The sequence below is a fragment of the Scyliorhinus torazame genome, chromosome 7 (genome assembly GCF_047496885.1).
Source record: "Scyliorhinus torazame isolate Kashiwa2021f chromosome 7, sScyTor2.1, whole genome shotgun sequence".
Taxonomy (NCBI): Eukaryota; Metazoa; Chordata; class Chondrichthyes; order Carcharhiniformes; family Scyliorhinidae; genus Scyliorhinus; species Scyliorhinus torazame.
The window spans coordinates 119,738,985-119,753,099 of NC_092713.1; the positions used below are offsets into that span (position 1 = coordinate 119,738,985).

The following is a 14,115-nucleotide window of genomic DNA, read 5'->3' on the forward strand; positions in this document are numbered from 1 at the left end:
GGGACAGGCATTTTAGTGGCGGGACTTCGGCCCATCCGGGCCGGAGAATCGAGCGGGGGGGCCCGCCCACCGGCGCGGCGCGATTCCCGCTCCCACCGAATATCTGGTGCCGGAGACTTCGGCAACCGGCAGGGGCGGGATTCACGCCAGCCCCCGCCGATTCTCTGACCCGGCGGGGGGTCGGAGAATTTCGCCCCTCATCTTGTGAAGTAAACACTACTGGAACAGAGAATTCGACAGCATTGGTTTTTAACCCGCCAACCTCGGTGAAATAATTTCTCTAGAGACTTTGATTCTGGACTCTGGAACTCATGTGAACCAATATTTATTTTTCCTGTGGTATCTTTACAGTAAAAGCTTCTTTTCTTTATCACTGCCTTTACTGTCTGAGTGTGAAAGTGATGTCATAAACCCTCTTTCCCTCATTTTGAGTATATGTAAATTAACTAACCCTTTGAATTCATCCTATCTTGAGTTTGCTGTGGGGTTTTTAATGGAAAATTGGATCACACAAAAAGGGAGGAAAACAAATTGAAACCCACCTTTTTGTTTATGAATGGGTAGCGAGAGAAGAAATTAGTGCTGTTTAAATTAATCCTCCTTCCGTCTGTAAGATTACCTCTAACCATATCTGTTGGTGTACTCTTAGGTTCGTACATGTGTCCCTTACTGAAATGCTCTGATCACCATTTCTCTTATTGCTACCTTACCTCTTGCCTTGCCTTCTCCATTTAATTTATCCCATCTTTCCAAACTTGATCCCTTGTTCCCACTATTTAGTTTCAAGTCCTCTCCACGATCTTTGCTATATGACTTGTCAGAATACTGATCCCAGCATGGTACAGGTGAAGATTGTTCCAAGGGTACAGCTCCCACTTTCACCTGTACTTGTGCCTGTGTCCTGCAATGGCCCAAAAGGCACCAATCCTTGTGCCAATGTGAGCTTTATACATAAAGAAGAGGCAATTTGATCAACATCTGAGAAAATTAACTCCTGGATATGTGAGTTTTAACCAAGATTAATTTTGCAATTAGCAATATGTAAGGTGGTGTTTATTAATACATGTTTGATAATGCTATTTCTAAGTTTTCTTTCAGGAACTTTATTCTATTTATTTTTCATGAAAAGTGTACCAAAGGTTTTACCTGTTTGAATTTCAAAAGCTGGACTTGGTAAACTGGAACAATTCTCATCCATTGCTAGTATAGTTATATTGTACATCTGACCGCATGGGAGGTCCACAATCTCACAGTTTTCTTCTGTTGCATTGCATGAATACCTGTCTCCTTCCATTCCTTCTGCTATTGCGATGTAGTTCACTGCACCGTCACTCAGCTCCCACAATACTGACACCGTGTGTGTTGCACACTCCAAATAAGCACTTACAATCTGGGGCCTGCAAGGGGCTGAAGATACCAGAGAAATACGATGGATAAAGGCACAGTTAGTTTTTACTTGATTCAACAATGTGAATATACAAATACCATTTCCATTCTTCCTAATATCATGAGAAGATGTGCAGGATTGAGAGTATACACTTAATGGAAGATATTGGGTGATGCGAATCAACTGAGGGACCTCCGGGTGGCTGATACATATTGTGTATTATTATAAGTGTATACACTAGTTAATTAAAAATTACCTGTTTGGACTTCAACCATTGAACTCTGAGATTGGTTACATGTGCTGTCAGATGCTGTGACGTACACAGAATATAACTGGCCACAGAGTAACTCGGGTGTTCTACATGATGTTTCTGATGTGCTGCACGATGTGAGGTTCCCATCAGGCCCTTCAGCAAAGGCAGTGTACAACAATGCACCTCTACTGTCGTCCCACGAGACCAAAGCTGTATTTAGGTTACAATCCAACCTCACTTCTACATTCTGTGGATCGCAAGGGACTGCAAATAAGATTGAAAGTTAAAATGGATGGAAGATGACAGAATCAAATCATTAGTACAAGTTCAAATAAATAAATGGAAAGGCAAGTTTACTAAATAATCAATAATTGCAATAGAACTTGTCATTCTAGAAGCTTCTTGAAAGTATACAATGTTTTGGCTTCAACTATTTTCTGTGGTAACTAATTCCACAGACCCATCACTATCTGGGTGAAGAAATCACTCCTCATCTCTGTCCTAAATGGTCTACCCCATATCCTCAGACCGTGACCCCTGGTTCTGGATGCACCCACCATTGGGAACATCCTTCCTGCATCTACCGTCTCATCCTGCTGCACGGTAGCACAGTGGTTTGCACAGTTGCTTCACAGCTCCAAGGTCCCCGGTTCGATTCTCGGCTTGGGTCACTGTCTGTGCGGAGTCTGCACGTTCTCCCCGTGTCTGCGTGAGTTTCCTCCGGGTGCTTCGGTTTCCTTGCACAATCTAAAGATGTGCAGGTTAGGGGGATTGGCCATGATAAATTACCCTTAGTGTCCAAAAAAGGTTAGGTGCGGTTACTGGGTTACGGGGATAGGGTGGAGGCGTGGGCTTAAGTGGGTGCTCTCTCCAAGAGCTGGTGCAGACTCGATGGGCCGAATGGCCCCTTTCTGCACTGTAAATTCTATGATTCTATGAATTAAGTAGGCTTACATTAACACTGCAATGAAGTTACTGTGAAAATCCCCTAGTTGCCACACTCCGGCGCCCTGTTCGGGTCCACTTAAGGGAGAATTCAGAATGTTTGATTTTGTCCACCTAACAGGCACGTCTTTTGGGATTTGTGGGAGGAAACCAGAGCACCCGGAGGAAATCCACGCAGACACGGGGGGAATGTGCAGACTCATCACAGACAGTGACCCAAGCCGGGAATCGAACCAGGTCCCTGGCGCTGTGAATCAACAGTGCTAACCGCATATGAGATCCCGCCTCATTCTTCTGAACTCCAACAAATACGATCCTAACTGATTCAATCTCTCCTCATATGTCAGTCCTGCCATCCCAGGAATCAGTCTGGTAAACCTTTGCTGCACTCTCTCTGGAGCAAGAACATTCTTCCTCAGATATGGAGATCAAAACTGCCCACAATATTCCAGGTGTTGCCTCACCAAGGCCCTGTATAATTGCAGTACGATATCCCTGTTCCTGTACTCGAATCCTCTCACAATGAAGGCCAACTTAGCATTTGCCTTCTTTACGGCCTGCTATACCTCATAATAATAATAATCTTTATTAGTGTCACAAGTAGGCTTACATTAACACTGCAATAAAGTTACTGTGAAAATCCCCTAGTCGGCACACTCCGGCACCTGTTCGGGTACAACTGGAGCACCCGGAGGAAACGCCCACGTAGACATGGGGAGAACGCGCAGACTCTGCACAGACAGTGATCCAAGCCAGGAATCGAACCTGGGACCCTGGTGCTGTGAAGCAACAGTGCTAACCACTGTGCTACCGTACCTGCATGCTTACCTTCAGTGACTGGTGTATGAGGGTACCCAGGTCTCGTTGCACATTCCGCTCTCCTAATTTATGGCCATTCAGATAATAGTCTACCTTCTTGTTTTGCTACTAAAGTGGATAACCTTGCATTTCACCAAATTATACCGCATCAGCCATTCATTTGTCCATTCACTCACTTGTTCAAATCACACTGGAGGATCTCTGCATCTATGAAGTGGCGACGAAGGGGAAAAAGGTATCTTGATGAAATGCTCACACACTTTGTGCTTCTAGAATCTGGTCAGATGGTCATGATCCAGACCACACGTGGCCACAACAAACTGGCGATGGTATACCCTGCAGCTAAACAACTATGTGGACTGGTGCTCAGTACGTATGAAACTAGCATCACCTCCTGTAATTATCTGAGCCACCATCAATCACCACATACCCCATGTATTCAGCGTGTAATCCAGGCCTTCCACACCAATGGAAATGGAGGCCCTTCCAGAGGCCAACGCAGCAAACCCTACAGCCTCAGGGTATGCCACAAGGACACCTGATGCCATTCACACAGAAGATACCAACCCGAGGGCAATTCAAGCACAGCCAACTGGTACAATCATGTGCTCAGTGTCCCTGAGTCAAACAAACACAAGGTTCAAGGACTATATGATGAACTAGTGTATAAATGGACTTCGTTTTAAAAGGGGGGAAGGAGACGTGATAGGCAATGCACCAAATCAGTATTCTACATGTTGTAATTAGTACTGCATTGTTAACCCTGTTTATTGTATTGTTAATAGTTCATACTTGTGATTGTTCTACAACATACAAAAACGAGACCATGCTGATCTCCTTGCTGTACTCCTCAGCCTGCAAAAGATATCCACAAATATGCTTCAGTATTATCGGTTGTCCCAAATTAAACAGGGAAGATATAGACTGGGTGATCATATAGACGTTGGATACAAAAGTGGGCCATGTGTTGGGTGCTCGGGGGTTCTCCCGGAGAGTGGGCACAGCATGTAAGAGCTGCTTGGTTACTGATAATAAACATGTTGTTAGTCCCTGGTCAGCAGTTATTGGAACCCAATACTTCTACATGGCTATTGAGTCATATTCGCATGCGAACACTAATCTGCTCTCCAACGTGTCTCAAGTATATAATTTGCATGATTATTCCAAACTGTAAACCTCTGCCGAGGTGAACTTCGCTACTTCTCCCCGCAGAGGTATATGTGTAAGTGGAAAAGCACAGAGCTGCTCTTGTACAGCCTGATCTGACTAGCAAGCTTTCACATGTCTCCTTTTCCCTCCAAGCATCTCAGCAAATAATTCCAGGTGGCAAATCCTCTGTTGACAATGAAGAAAGTCCTGGACAAAATCAATAAATGATTGCATCCAACACAAAAAATCATGAAAACCCAGATGTGATTTTAAAATAAAAGAATTACAAGATTGTTGCTAAAAGGCTGAATAGACTTACCATCAATATGCATGAGCCTTTTAAAAACCCTCGCACCTGCGGGAGTAGCTGGGCCTTGTTGTCAGCTTTCATTGGATGCACTGGAGACTTGCTGCACAGTTAGAGCACCTGAAAATAATCCCAAACCTTTCCCAACCCTTCTGTTGATGGTTATAAAACTCCTACATGTTTCAGGCATTACAGATTCCCCCCTGAGACCCAATCATAAGATCGAGCAGATCTTAAAGAACAGCAGGCCAGGTGGAACAGGTTTATGCTGGAATATCTTGAACATTACACCTTGACCACGAGAAACAACATTTGAGGTGATTTCCTGCTCCCAGCACTGCACCTTGTTTAAACACTGCACATATAAACAATGCATTTCTACAGCTTTGCCAGATAAAAGGCGTCAGTAGCATACAGGGTCATTCCAGCTGTGCACCTTCCAACAATTTAAACCTGCACCATGCAGAAACCCACACAAGAGCAAAATTAACCCATTAAAATTCTGTGCATTTAAATAGTGCCTGTGAAAAACAAGATTGCATTTATTAAGATGCCACAAAATGTTTTATGGAAATGAGCAATACCTGCATGTACATTCACCACTGCACTCTGAGCACTTTTGCAGAAGTCGTCTGTTGCTACAACAGAGATTGCATAATATTCACCACACTCCAGGTGTGGGATTTGAGCCTTTGTATCGCTCGTTTTGAATGAAGCGGTGACTCTTTGACTCTCTCGAGCGGTCACAGTGTATAACTTTGCTCCTTGCGTGACATCCCACGAGAAGGATACTGTATTCGAAACACAGTTCAGCTCAGCCTTTAGATTCTCAGGAATGCACGGTGCTATTTAGAAAATACAAATAATTTCAATCCTCTCTCTCTGTCCTGTAAGCATACCGAATAAATAAATGTAAAATTATTTCTATGGGTGATATTATTTAAGGATTAATAGCTTTACCAGTTCGGGTTTGGACAGAAGTGCTTGAAAAGCCAGTCCGACTGTAACTGAGTGTTGTTACAGTTATGTTATAGGTCTGTCCACAGTGTAAATCCAGAACTTCATAGTGTGTCTCAGCTGTGTTGTATGACTGTGCATGTCCATCACTGCCTTCTGCAGTTATATCATATGACACTGCTCCATGAGTCCGTTCCCATAATATTATGACTCTATTAGAATTACAGTTCACATTCACAATGATTTCATTTGGGGAACATGGTGCTGTGGAAAAGGAAATAGAAACATCAACATGCACTAGGTTCATGTAAAAAAATGTCTTGGTCAAGTGGTCCTTTCCAGCAGCTCATGAAACTTAAATAACTTTGATAAAGCATTCATATTTATAATTGTGGTGACTCAATACAGAAGCTATGTCCGAGGACCAGCAAATTTCAGCTCAAGATTCTGGGTCAGTATGACCTATACCCAGTTTGACCTCTTAAGTTTACAAGTATTTTCTCTGAATGTTAAATATTTGTATCAATGATGTCAGGTGGATATAGAATAATGCAGATCCCCAAATTCCTCGTTTCTTGCTGTTAGGCACAGTGAGGGAAAGTTGCTGAAATGTGGGCTGAATGGGGATGAAATCAGTGGACATGGGGTTGCATTCCTGCCATTGTGTACAGGGATACCCTGGAACCCCACTGGAGATGGCAGCTCCAGGGCAGCAGGCAGGTACATGTGCTGTTTATTTAACATGTCAGGATTGTGGTTCCATGTCCCAGTTTAGTTTTGATAGGGATATCTGGTAAAGTAGACACTCCTGGATAACTGCCATTTTGGCCAGTCAGAGGTGGCTGTAATAGACAGGGCCCTCACTTTATACTTATACATGAGAACACTGTCTTGTAGGCCATTCCACTTCTCATTACCAATTGGCTTTTGCATTCAAAGAGAATCCATGTAATGCCTCCCATAAGTGACCGTTTAATTATGTATGGATGCCCAAGGACTGCATTTATAGTGCATGAGAGAGTTTTGAGTCATAGAATTTACAGTGCAGAAGGAGGCCATTCGGCCCATCAAGTCTGCACCGGCTCTTGGAAAGAGCACCCTACCCAAGGTCAACACTGCCACCCCATTCCCATAACCCAGTAACCCCACCCAACACTAAGGGCAATTTTGGACACTAAGGGCAATTTATCATGGCCAATCCACCTAACCTGCACATCTTTGGACTGTGGGAGGAAACCGGAGCACCCGGAGGAAACCCACGCACACACGGGGAGGATGTGCAGACTCCGCACAGACAGTGACCCAAGCTGGAATTGAACTTGGGACCCTGGAGCTGTGAAGCAATTGTGCTATCCACAAGGCTACCGTGCTGCCCCAAATTACATGGGGTAAATCAAAATAATAAAGGTTCAGACTGGGTTTGTGGAGCCTCAAGAACCATTCCTGCTTCTATTGAACCCACAAAAAACATGAACTAACCTTTGGGATTCACTTCAGTTAGACAATGACCTGATGCTGGTCGGAGCGAGCACTGCTCGCACTCTGTCTAGCTCATTCCACAGATAGCAGCCCAGATGTTAAGTACATCATAGAACCCGATAAACAGATCAACAACAAATGTGAATATAGCGCCTTTAATGTAATGAAGCATCCCACGGCATTTCATCGGAGCATTATAAAATGGAGTATGGCATTGAACCGCATAAGGGGTAGGGTCCAGAGCTTTGGGCCTAGACAACACCAGGCGTCGCCATCAATACCAGAGCCATTATGATTGACAATCCACACGAATTAGAGGATTGCAGATCTCTCAAAGGGTTGTGGAGTTGGAGAGGTTTACAGAGATCGGGAGGGGCAAGGCCATAGAGGGATTGAAAACAGGATGAGAATTTTAAAATCAATGAGCACAGGGGTGATGGGAGAATGGAATTTGCTGCAAGTTATAACACGGGCAGCAGAGTTTTGGATGACTTTACAGAGGATAGAATGTGGGAGACCAGCCAGGAGTTCATTGGAGTCATTGAATCTAGAGGTAGAATAAGATGAAGGTTTCACCAGCAGATGAGCTGAGACAGAGGCAAAGTCAAGGTAGGTGGAAAGAGGCGAAGTTAGAGGTGGTTCGAATAAGGGGTCAGAATCTCAATTTGGGTTCCAATGTGAAAACAAGGTTGTAAACTGACAGGCTTAATTTCAGATTGTTGCCAGGGAGAGGGATGGAGTCAAAAGCTAGGGAAGTTTGGAGTGTGAATCAGATTGGCTTCAGTTTTCCAATATTTAATTAGAGGAAATGTCTGCATATCCATACTAAGCAATCTGATAATTTAGCAACAGTGGAGGAGTTGGGAAAGGGGTTGGTGAGGTACAGTTAGGTGTCATCAACATAAATGTGAAAACTAATACTGTGCCTTCAAATGTCACAATTTGGCAGCATATGGTTGAGAAATAGGAGGAGGGACCAAAGATTGATCCTTGGGGGTTACCAGAGACACCATTGTTAGTGATTATCTGGCCATGGGGTAACATCGCCATAACAACCGTAACTATAGGCTGGTTGGTCATTTCCCACTGTTTTCATGTAATCCTAGTAAGAGGTCTTACAACACCAGGTTAAAGTCCAACAGGTTTGTTTCAAATCACTAGCTTTCGGAGCACAGATCCTTCCTCAGGGTTGTAAGACCATAAGACCATAATACATAAGACATAGGAGCAGAATTAGGCCACTTGGCCCATCGAGTCTGCTCCGCCATTCAATCATGGCTGATATTTTCTCATCCCCATTCTCCTGCCTTCTCCCCATAACCCCGGATCCCTTAATTAATCAAGAACCTATCTATCTCTGTCTTAAAGACACTCAGTGAATTGGCCTTCACAGCCTTCTGCGGCAAAGAGTTCCACAGATTCACCACCTTCTGGCTGAAAAAATTCCTCCTCATCTCTGTTTTAAAGGATCGTCCCTTTAATCTGAGATGGTGTCCTCTGGTTCTAGTTTTTCCTACAAGTGGAAACATCCTCTCCACGTCCACTCTATCCAGGCCTTGCAGTATCTTGTACGTTTCAATAAGATTCCCTCTCATCTTTCTAAACTCCAACGAGTATAGACCCAGAGTCCTCAAACGTTCCTCGTACGACAAGTTCTATTTTCCAGGGATCATTCTTGTGAACCTCCTTTGGACCCTTTCCAAGGCCAGCACATCCTTCCTTAGATGTGGGGCCCAAAACTGCTCACAATACTCCAATTGGGGTCTGACCAGAGCCTTATACAGCCTCAGACGTACATCCCTGGTCTTGTATTCTAGCCCTCTCGACATGGATGCTAACATTGCATTTGCCTTCTTAACTGCTGACTGGACCTACACATTAACCTTAAGAGAATCGTGAACAAAGACACCCAAGTCCCTTTGTGCTTCTGCTTTCCGAAGCATTTCCCCATTTAGAAAATAGTCTATGCCTAGATTCCTCCTTCCAAAGTGCATAACCTCACACTTTTCCACATTGTATTTCATTTTCCACTTCATTGCCCAATCTACTAGCTCGCCCAAGTCCTTCTGCAGCCCCCTTGCTTCCTCAATACTACCTGTCCCTCTACAGATCTTTGTATCATCTGCAAACTTAGCAACAGTGCCTTCAGTACCTTCTTCCAGATCATTAATGTATATTGTAAAAAGTTGCGGTCCCAGCACAGGCCTCTGAGGAACACCACTAGTCACTGGCTGCCATCCTGAAAAAGACCCCTTTATCCCCACTCTTTGCCTTCTGCCAGTCAGCCAACCCTCTATCCATGCCAGGATCTTACCCTTAACACCATGGGCGTTTAACTTATTTAACAGTCTCCTATGCGGCACCTTGTCAAAGGCCTTCTGGAAATCTAAATAAATCACGTCCACTGGTTCTCCTTTGTCTAACTTCCTTGTTACCTCCTCAAAGAACTCTAACAGATTTGTCAGACACGACCTCCCTTTGACAAAGCTGGGCTGACTCAGCCCTATTTTATCATGCACTTCCAAGTGCTTCGTGATCTCATCTTTAATAACAGACTCTAAAGTCTTACCAATGACCAAAGTGAGGCTAACCGGCCTATAATTTCCCGACTTCTGCCTCCCTCCCTTCTTAAACAGTGGTGTTACATTAGCCACATTCCAGTCCTCTGGGACCCTTCCTGCCTCCAGTGATTCCTGAAAGATCATCACCAATGCCTCCACAATTTCTTCAGCTATCTTTATTAGGACCCTGGGGTGTAGTCCATCTGGTCCAGGTGACTTATCCACCTTCAGACCTTTCAGTTTCCCCAGAACCTTCTCCTTAGTAATAGTCACTGCACTCACCTCTGCCCCCTGGTTCTCCTGGAGCTCTGGCATCCCACTGGTGTCTTCCACCGTGAAGACTGATGCAAAGTAACTATTCAGTTCGTCTGCCATTTCTTTGTTTCCAGCCACATTTTGTAGTGGTCCAATGTCTATTTTTGCCTCTCTCTTACCTTTTATATGTTGAATAAATCTCTTCCTATCTTCCTTTATATTACTAGCTAGCTTGCACTTGTACTTCATCTTCTCCCCCAATTGCTTTTTTAGTTGTCCTCTGCTCGCTTTTAAAGGCTTCCCAATCCTCTGGTTTCCCACTAATCCTCACCACTTTGTATGATTTTTCCTTAGCCTTTATGCTGTCCTTGACATCCCTCATCAGCCATGGATGCCTTGTCCTCCCCTTAGCATGTTTCCTCCTCCTTGGGATGAATTTCTGTTGTGCCTCCCTAATAACCCCCAAAAACCCCTGCCATTGCTGTTCCACTGTCTTCCCTGCTAGGCTCCTTCTCCAATCAACCCTGGCCAGCTCCTCCCTCATGTCTTTGTAGTTACCCTTATTTAATTGCAATACCGTTACATCTGATTGCAATTTCTCCCTCTCAAACTGCAGGGTAAATTCTATCATATTGTGGTCACTGCTCCCTAAGGGTTCCTTCACCTTAAGTTCCCTAATCAAGTCCGCCTCATTACACATCACCAAATCCAGAATTGCCTGTTCCCTAGTAGGCTCTGTCACAAGCTGCTCCAAAAAACCATCTCTTAGAAAGTTCACAAATTCCATTTCTTAGGATCCACTACCAACCTGATTTTCCCAGTCCACCTGCATATTGACGTCCCCATGATTATTGTAATATTGCCTTTATTACATGCCTTTTCTATCTCCTGATTTATTTTCTGCCCCACATCCTGACTACTGCTAGGGGGCCTGTACATAACTCCCATCAGGGTCTTTTTACCTTTGCGATTCCTCAACTCTACCCACAGAGATTCTATGCCTTCTGATCCTATATCGCTCCTTGCTATCGACTTAACTTCATTCCTTACTAACAATGCAATCCCATCTGCCTGTCCTTTCGATAGGACATATATCATTGGATATTTAGATCCCAGCCCTGATCCCCTTGCAGCCACGTCTCTGTAATGCCCACAACATCGTACCAGCCAATTTCAATGTGCGCAACAAGCTCATTTACCTTGTTCCGTACACTGCGCGCATTTAGGTACAACACCCTCAATCCTGCATTGGCCACCTCCCTTTTCACACTCTCCTCAGTCACTGTACTCTGTAATGTGACCGTTTTTGCTTTTTGACGATAGCTTCTCTGCCTTACACTTTCCCCCTTACTGCTTTTTGTTTCTGGCCTCGTTTTACTTCCCTCCGACCTCCTACATTGGATCCCATCCCCCTGCCAAATTAGTTTACACCCTCCCCAACAGCTCTAGCAAACACCCCCCCTAGGACATCGTTTCCAGTCCTGCCCAGACGCAGACCATCCAGTTTGTACTGGTCCCACCTCCCCCAGAACCGGTTCCAATACCCCAGGAATTTGAATCCCCCTCTTGCACCATCTCTTGAGCCCGCATTCATCCTATCTATCCTGACATTCCAACTCTGACTAGCTCATGGCACTGGTAGCAATCCTGAGATTACTACCTTTGAGGTCCTACTTTTTAGTTTAACTCCTAACTCCCTGAATTCAGCTTGTAGTACTTCATCCCATTTTTTACCTATATCGTTGGTGCCTACGTACACCACGACAGCTGGCTGTTCACCCTCCCCCCCCCCAGATTGGCTTGCAGCCGCACCGAGATATCCTTGACCCTTGCACCAGGGTGGCACCATACCATCCTGGAGTCTCGATTGCGTCCACAGAACCACCTGTCTATTCCCCTTACGATTGAGTCCCCTATCACTCTAACCCTGCTATAGACTTCTTACTGTGCTCACCCCAGTCTAACGCCGCATCTCCACATCATGTAATCCTGGCTGAGGGCAGTGCTGGTTGTTCAGCTGCTGTTTTCCCAATGAGACTCACACCTAACCCAGTTGAAAGCTCTGTCAGCAGGTTTTTCTTAAGGGGAGAAGGGAGAAGTCCTCACCAGCATTCATCCCCCAATGAGGCGACTTGAAACAGATGAACTTCTCACTCATTTCAACCTCTGTTTCGAGGGCTTGCAGTGAGTGAATCGATTGCCTGGTTTGCTGACACACTTCAAAAGTAATCTCTTGACTGAACTATTTCAAGATTCCCTCAGAAAATGAAAGGTGTTTTATAAAGTCAAGTTTTTTCTTTCTACATTACCTGTCCGAATATCGTAACTGGAGCCTTGGATGCTGCTGCAGTTTTCACCAAATGCGAGTACAGAGATGCTGTATATTTGGCTGCAGTGAAGGTCTGGGATTAGACAGTGTGTTTCTGATGTGGTACAGGTGGCTGTGTGTCCATCACTCCCCTCTGCTGTTGCAGTGTACGACACTGTGAGATTACCCGGCTCCCATGTTACAAAGGCAGTGACAGTGTCAATATCAACGTGCACGTTCTGAGGGGGACATGGAACTTTTGGGAGGAGGAAAGAGAAATGGGGTGTCGTAAATTAATGATATCTGTACAAAGTTTCAATGGTTTCCTTTGATGCCAAACTCCGAAAATAAACAATTCCTGCAGATTCCCATTCAAGAGCACTGAGCTATAATTTTGTTTGAACCCTTTCTCCGTGGGTGAATTGCTTCACTTTGTTATGGAAATTAGCAGTTCAAGGAAGGAGTGTACCTGAAAAAGCAATCTGACGCTGGTACTCTTCCTCAGTAGAGTAAACGAAATCAATTGAATTGTCCAATTTTGGTGAACATTTGGTGAATCATTCGGAAGATGGCTTTCTTGTATTTTGATTGCATCTGATACTAGTTAAGTGTTCATTTTGTAAATGTATTATTTTAAATTGATAAAATATTTATGATATATCACAAAGATAACTACATATGAGGGTGTCGTGTTAACCATCTGTGATTTCTCTTGCCAGAGTATTTCACTATCTTGTGAATTATTCCATTATCTCCTGAATGTCTTGATGATCCTTCCTAGAGGGTGCTCCGGTTTCCTCGCACAGTCCAAAGATGTGTAGGTTCGGTGGATTGGCCATTCTAAATTGTCCTTAGTGTCCAAAAATTGCCCTTAGTGTCCAAAAAGGTGGGGTTACTGGGTTACGGGGATAAAGGGGATAGGGTGGAGGTGTGGGCTTGGGTAGGGGTGCTCTTTCCAAGGGCCGGTGCAGACTCGATGGGCTGAACGGCCTCCTTCTGCACTGTAAATTCTATGACTCTATGTAGTGGTGGTGGGGGGGAGGGCTGGTGTTGATGTGCGGTGGGGAGGAGGGGGGTGGGGTTGCCGGTGAGGGGAGGAAGGTGGAGTGAGGGAGCCCCCGAGACCCCTCTGATGTGGGCTGGGGGCTGCTCAGCTGCAGCACTGGTTGGGATGCCCTTTAAAGATGGCACTCCGATCTGTTTGGAGCCAGTTCCAAGAAACCCCGCCCCACCAGAATGGTGGTGGAAACCACACTCACTCAGTTTCTTTTGGTAAAGAGTCTCAAGATTACGTGAGAAAACTGGGTTGTGCACCTGGAGACTTCCACCATTTTCTGGTGAGATTCCACCCATGAGTCGATTTCGGCGGGAGAACAGCTGGTGAGTCAGTTTCAGCGGGAGCAGTGCGGAAGTGGCTGCTGGGAGGTAAGTCTGTCCTTTAAAAGCACTTGTCTTTGCAGGGGCAGGCCAGTCGATTTCAGCGGGAGAACAGCTGGTGAGTCAGTTTCAGCGGGAGCAGTGCGGAAGTGGCTGCTGGGAGGTAAGTCTGTCCTTGTCCTGTCCACTTGTCTTTGCAGGGGCAGGCCAGTCGATTTCGGCGGGAGTGGAGCTGGCTGGTTAGTCAATTTCAGCAGGAGCTGAGAATTTTTTTTTTTAAAATTAGTGTTTTAGGCGGGAACAGGAAGTCGACCCGCG

General features: G+C 45.0%; 1 protein-coding gene across 1 annotated transcript in view; it reads right to left on the bottom strand.

The window, feature by feature from the left end:
• LOC140426523 (uncharacterized) overlaps positions 1–14,115 on the bottom strand; it is a 210,174-nt gene that overhangs the window by 167,555 nt on the left and 28,504 nt on the right. The window contains exons 6-10 of the mRNA XM_072511403.1: positions 12,422–12,676; positions 5,821–6,081; positions 5,445–5,705; positions 1,644–1,904; positions 1,147–1,407 (exon numbers count right to left, since the gene is read on the bottom strand). Of these exons, the coding sequence (XP_072367504.1) occupies positions 1,147–1,407; positions 1,644–1,904; positions 5,445–5,705; positions 5,821–6,081; positions 12,422–12,676 (1,299 nt within the window). The remainder of the gene's footprint in view (positions 1–1,146; positions 1,408–1,643; positions 1,905–5,444; positions 5,706–5,820; positions 6,082–12,421; positions 12,677–14,115) is intronic.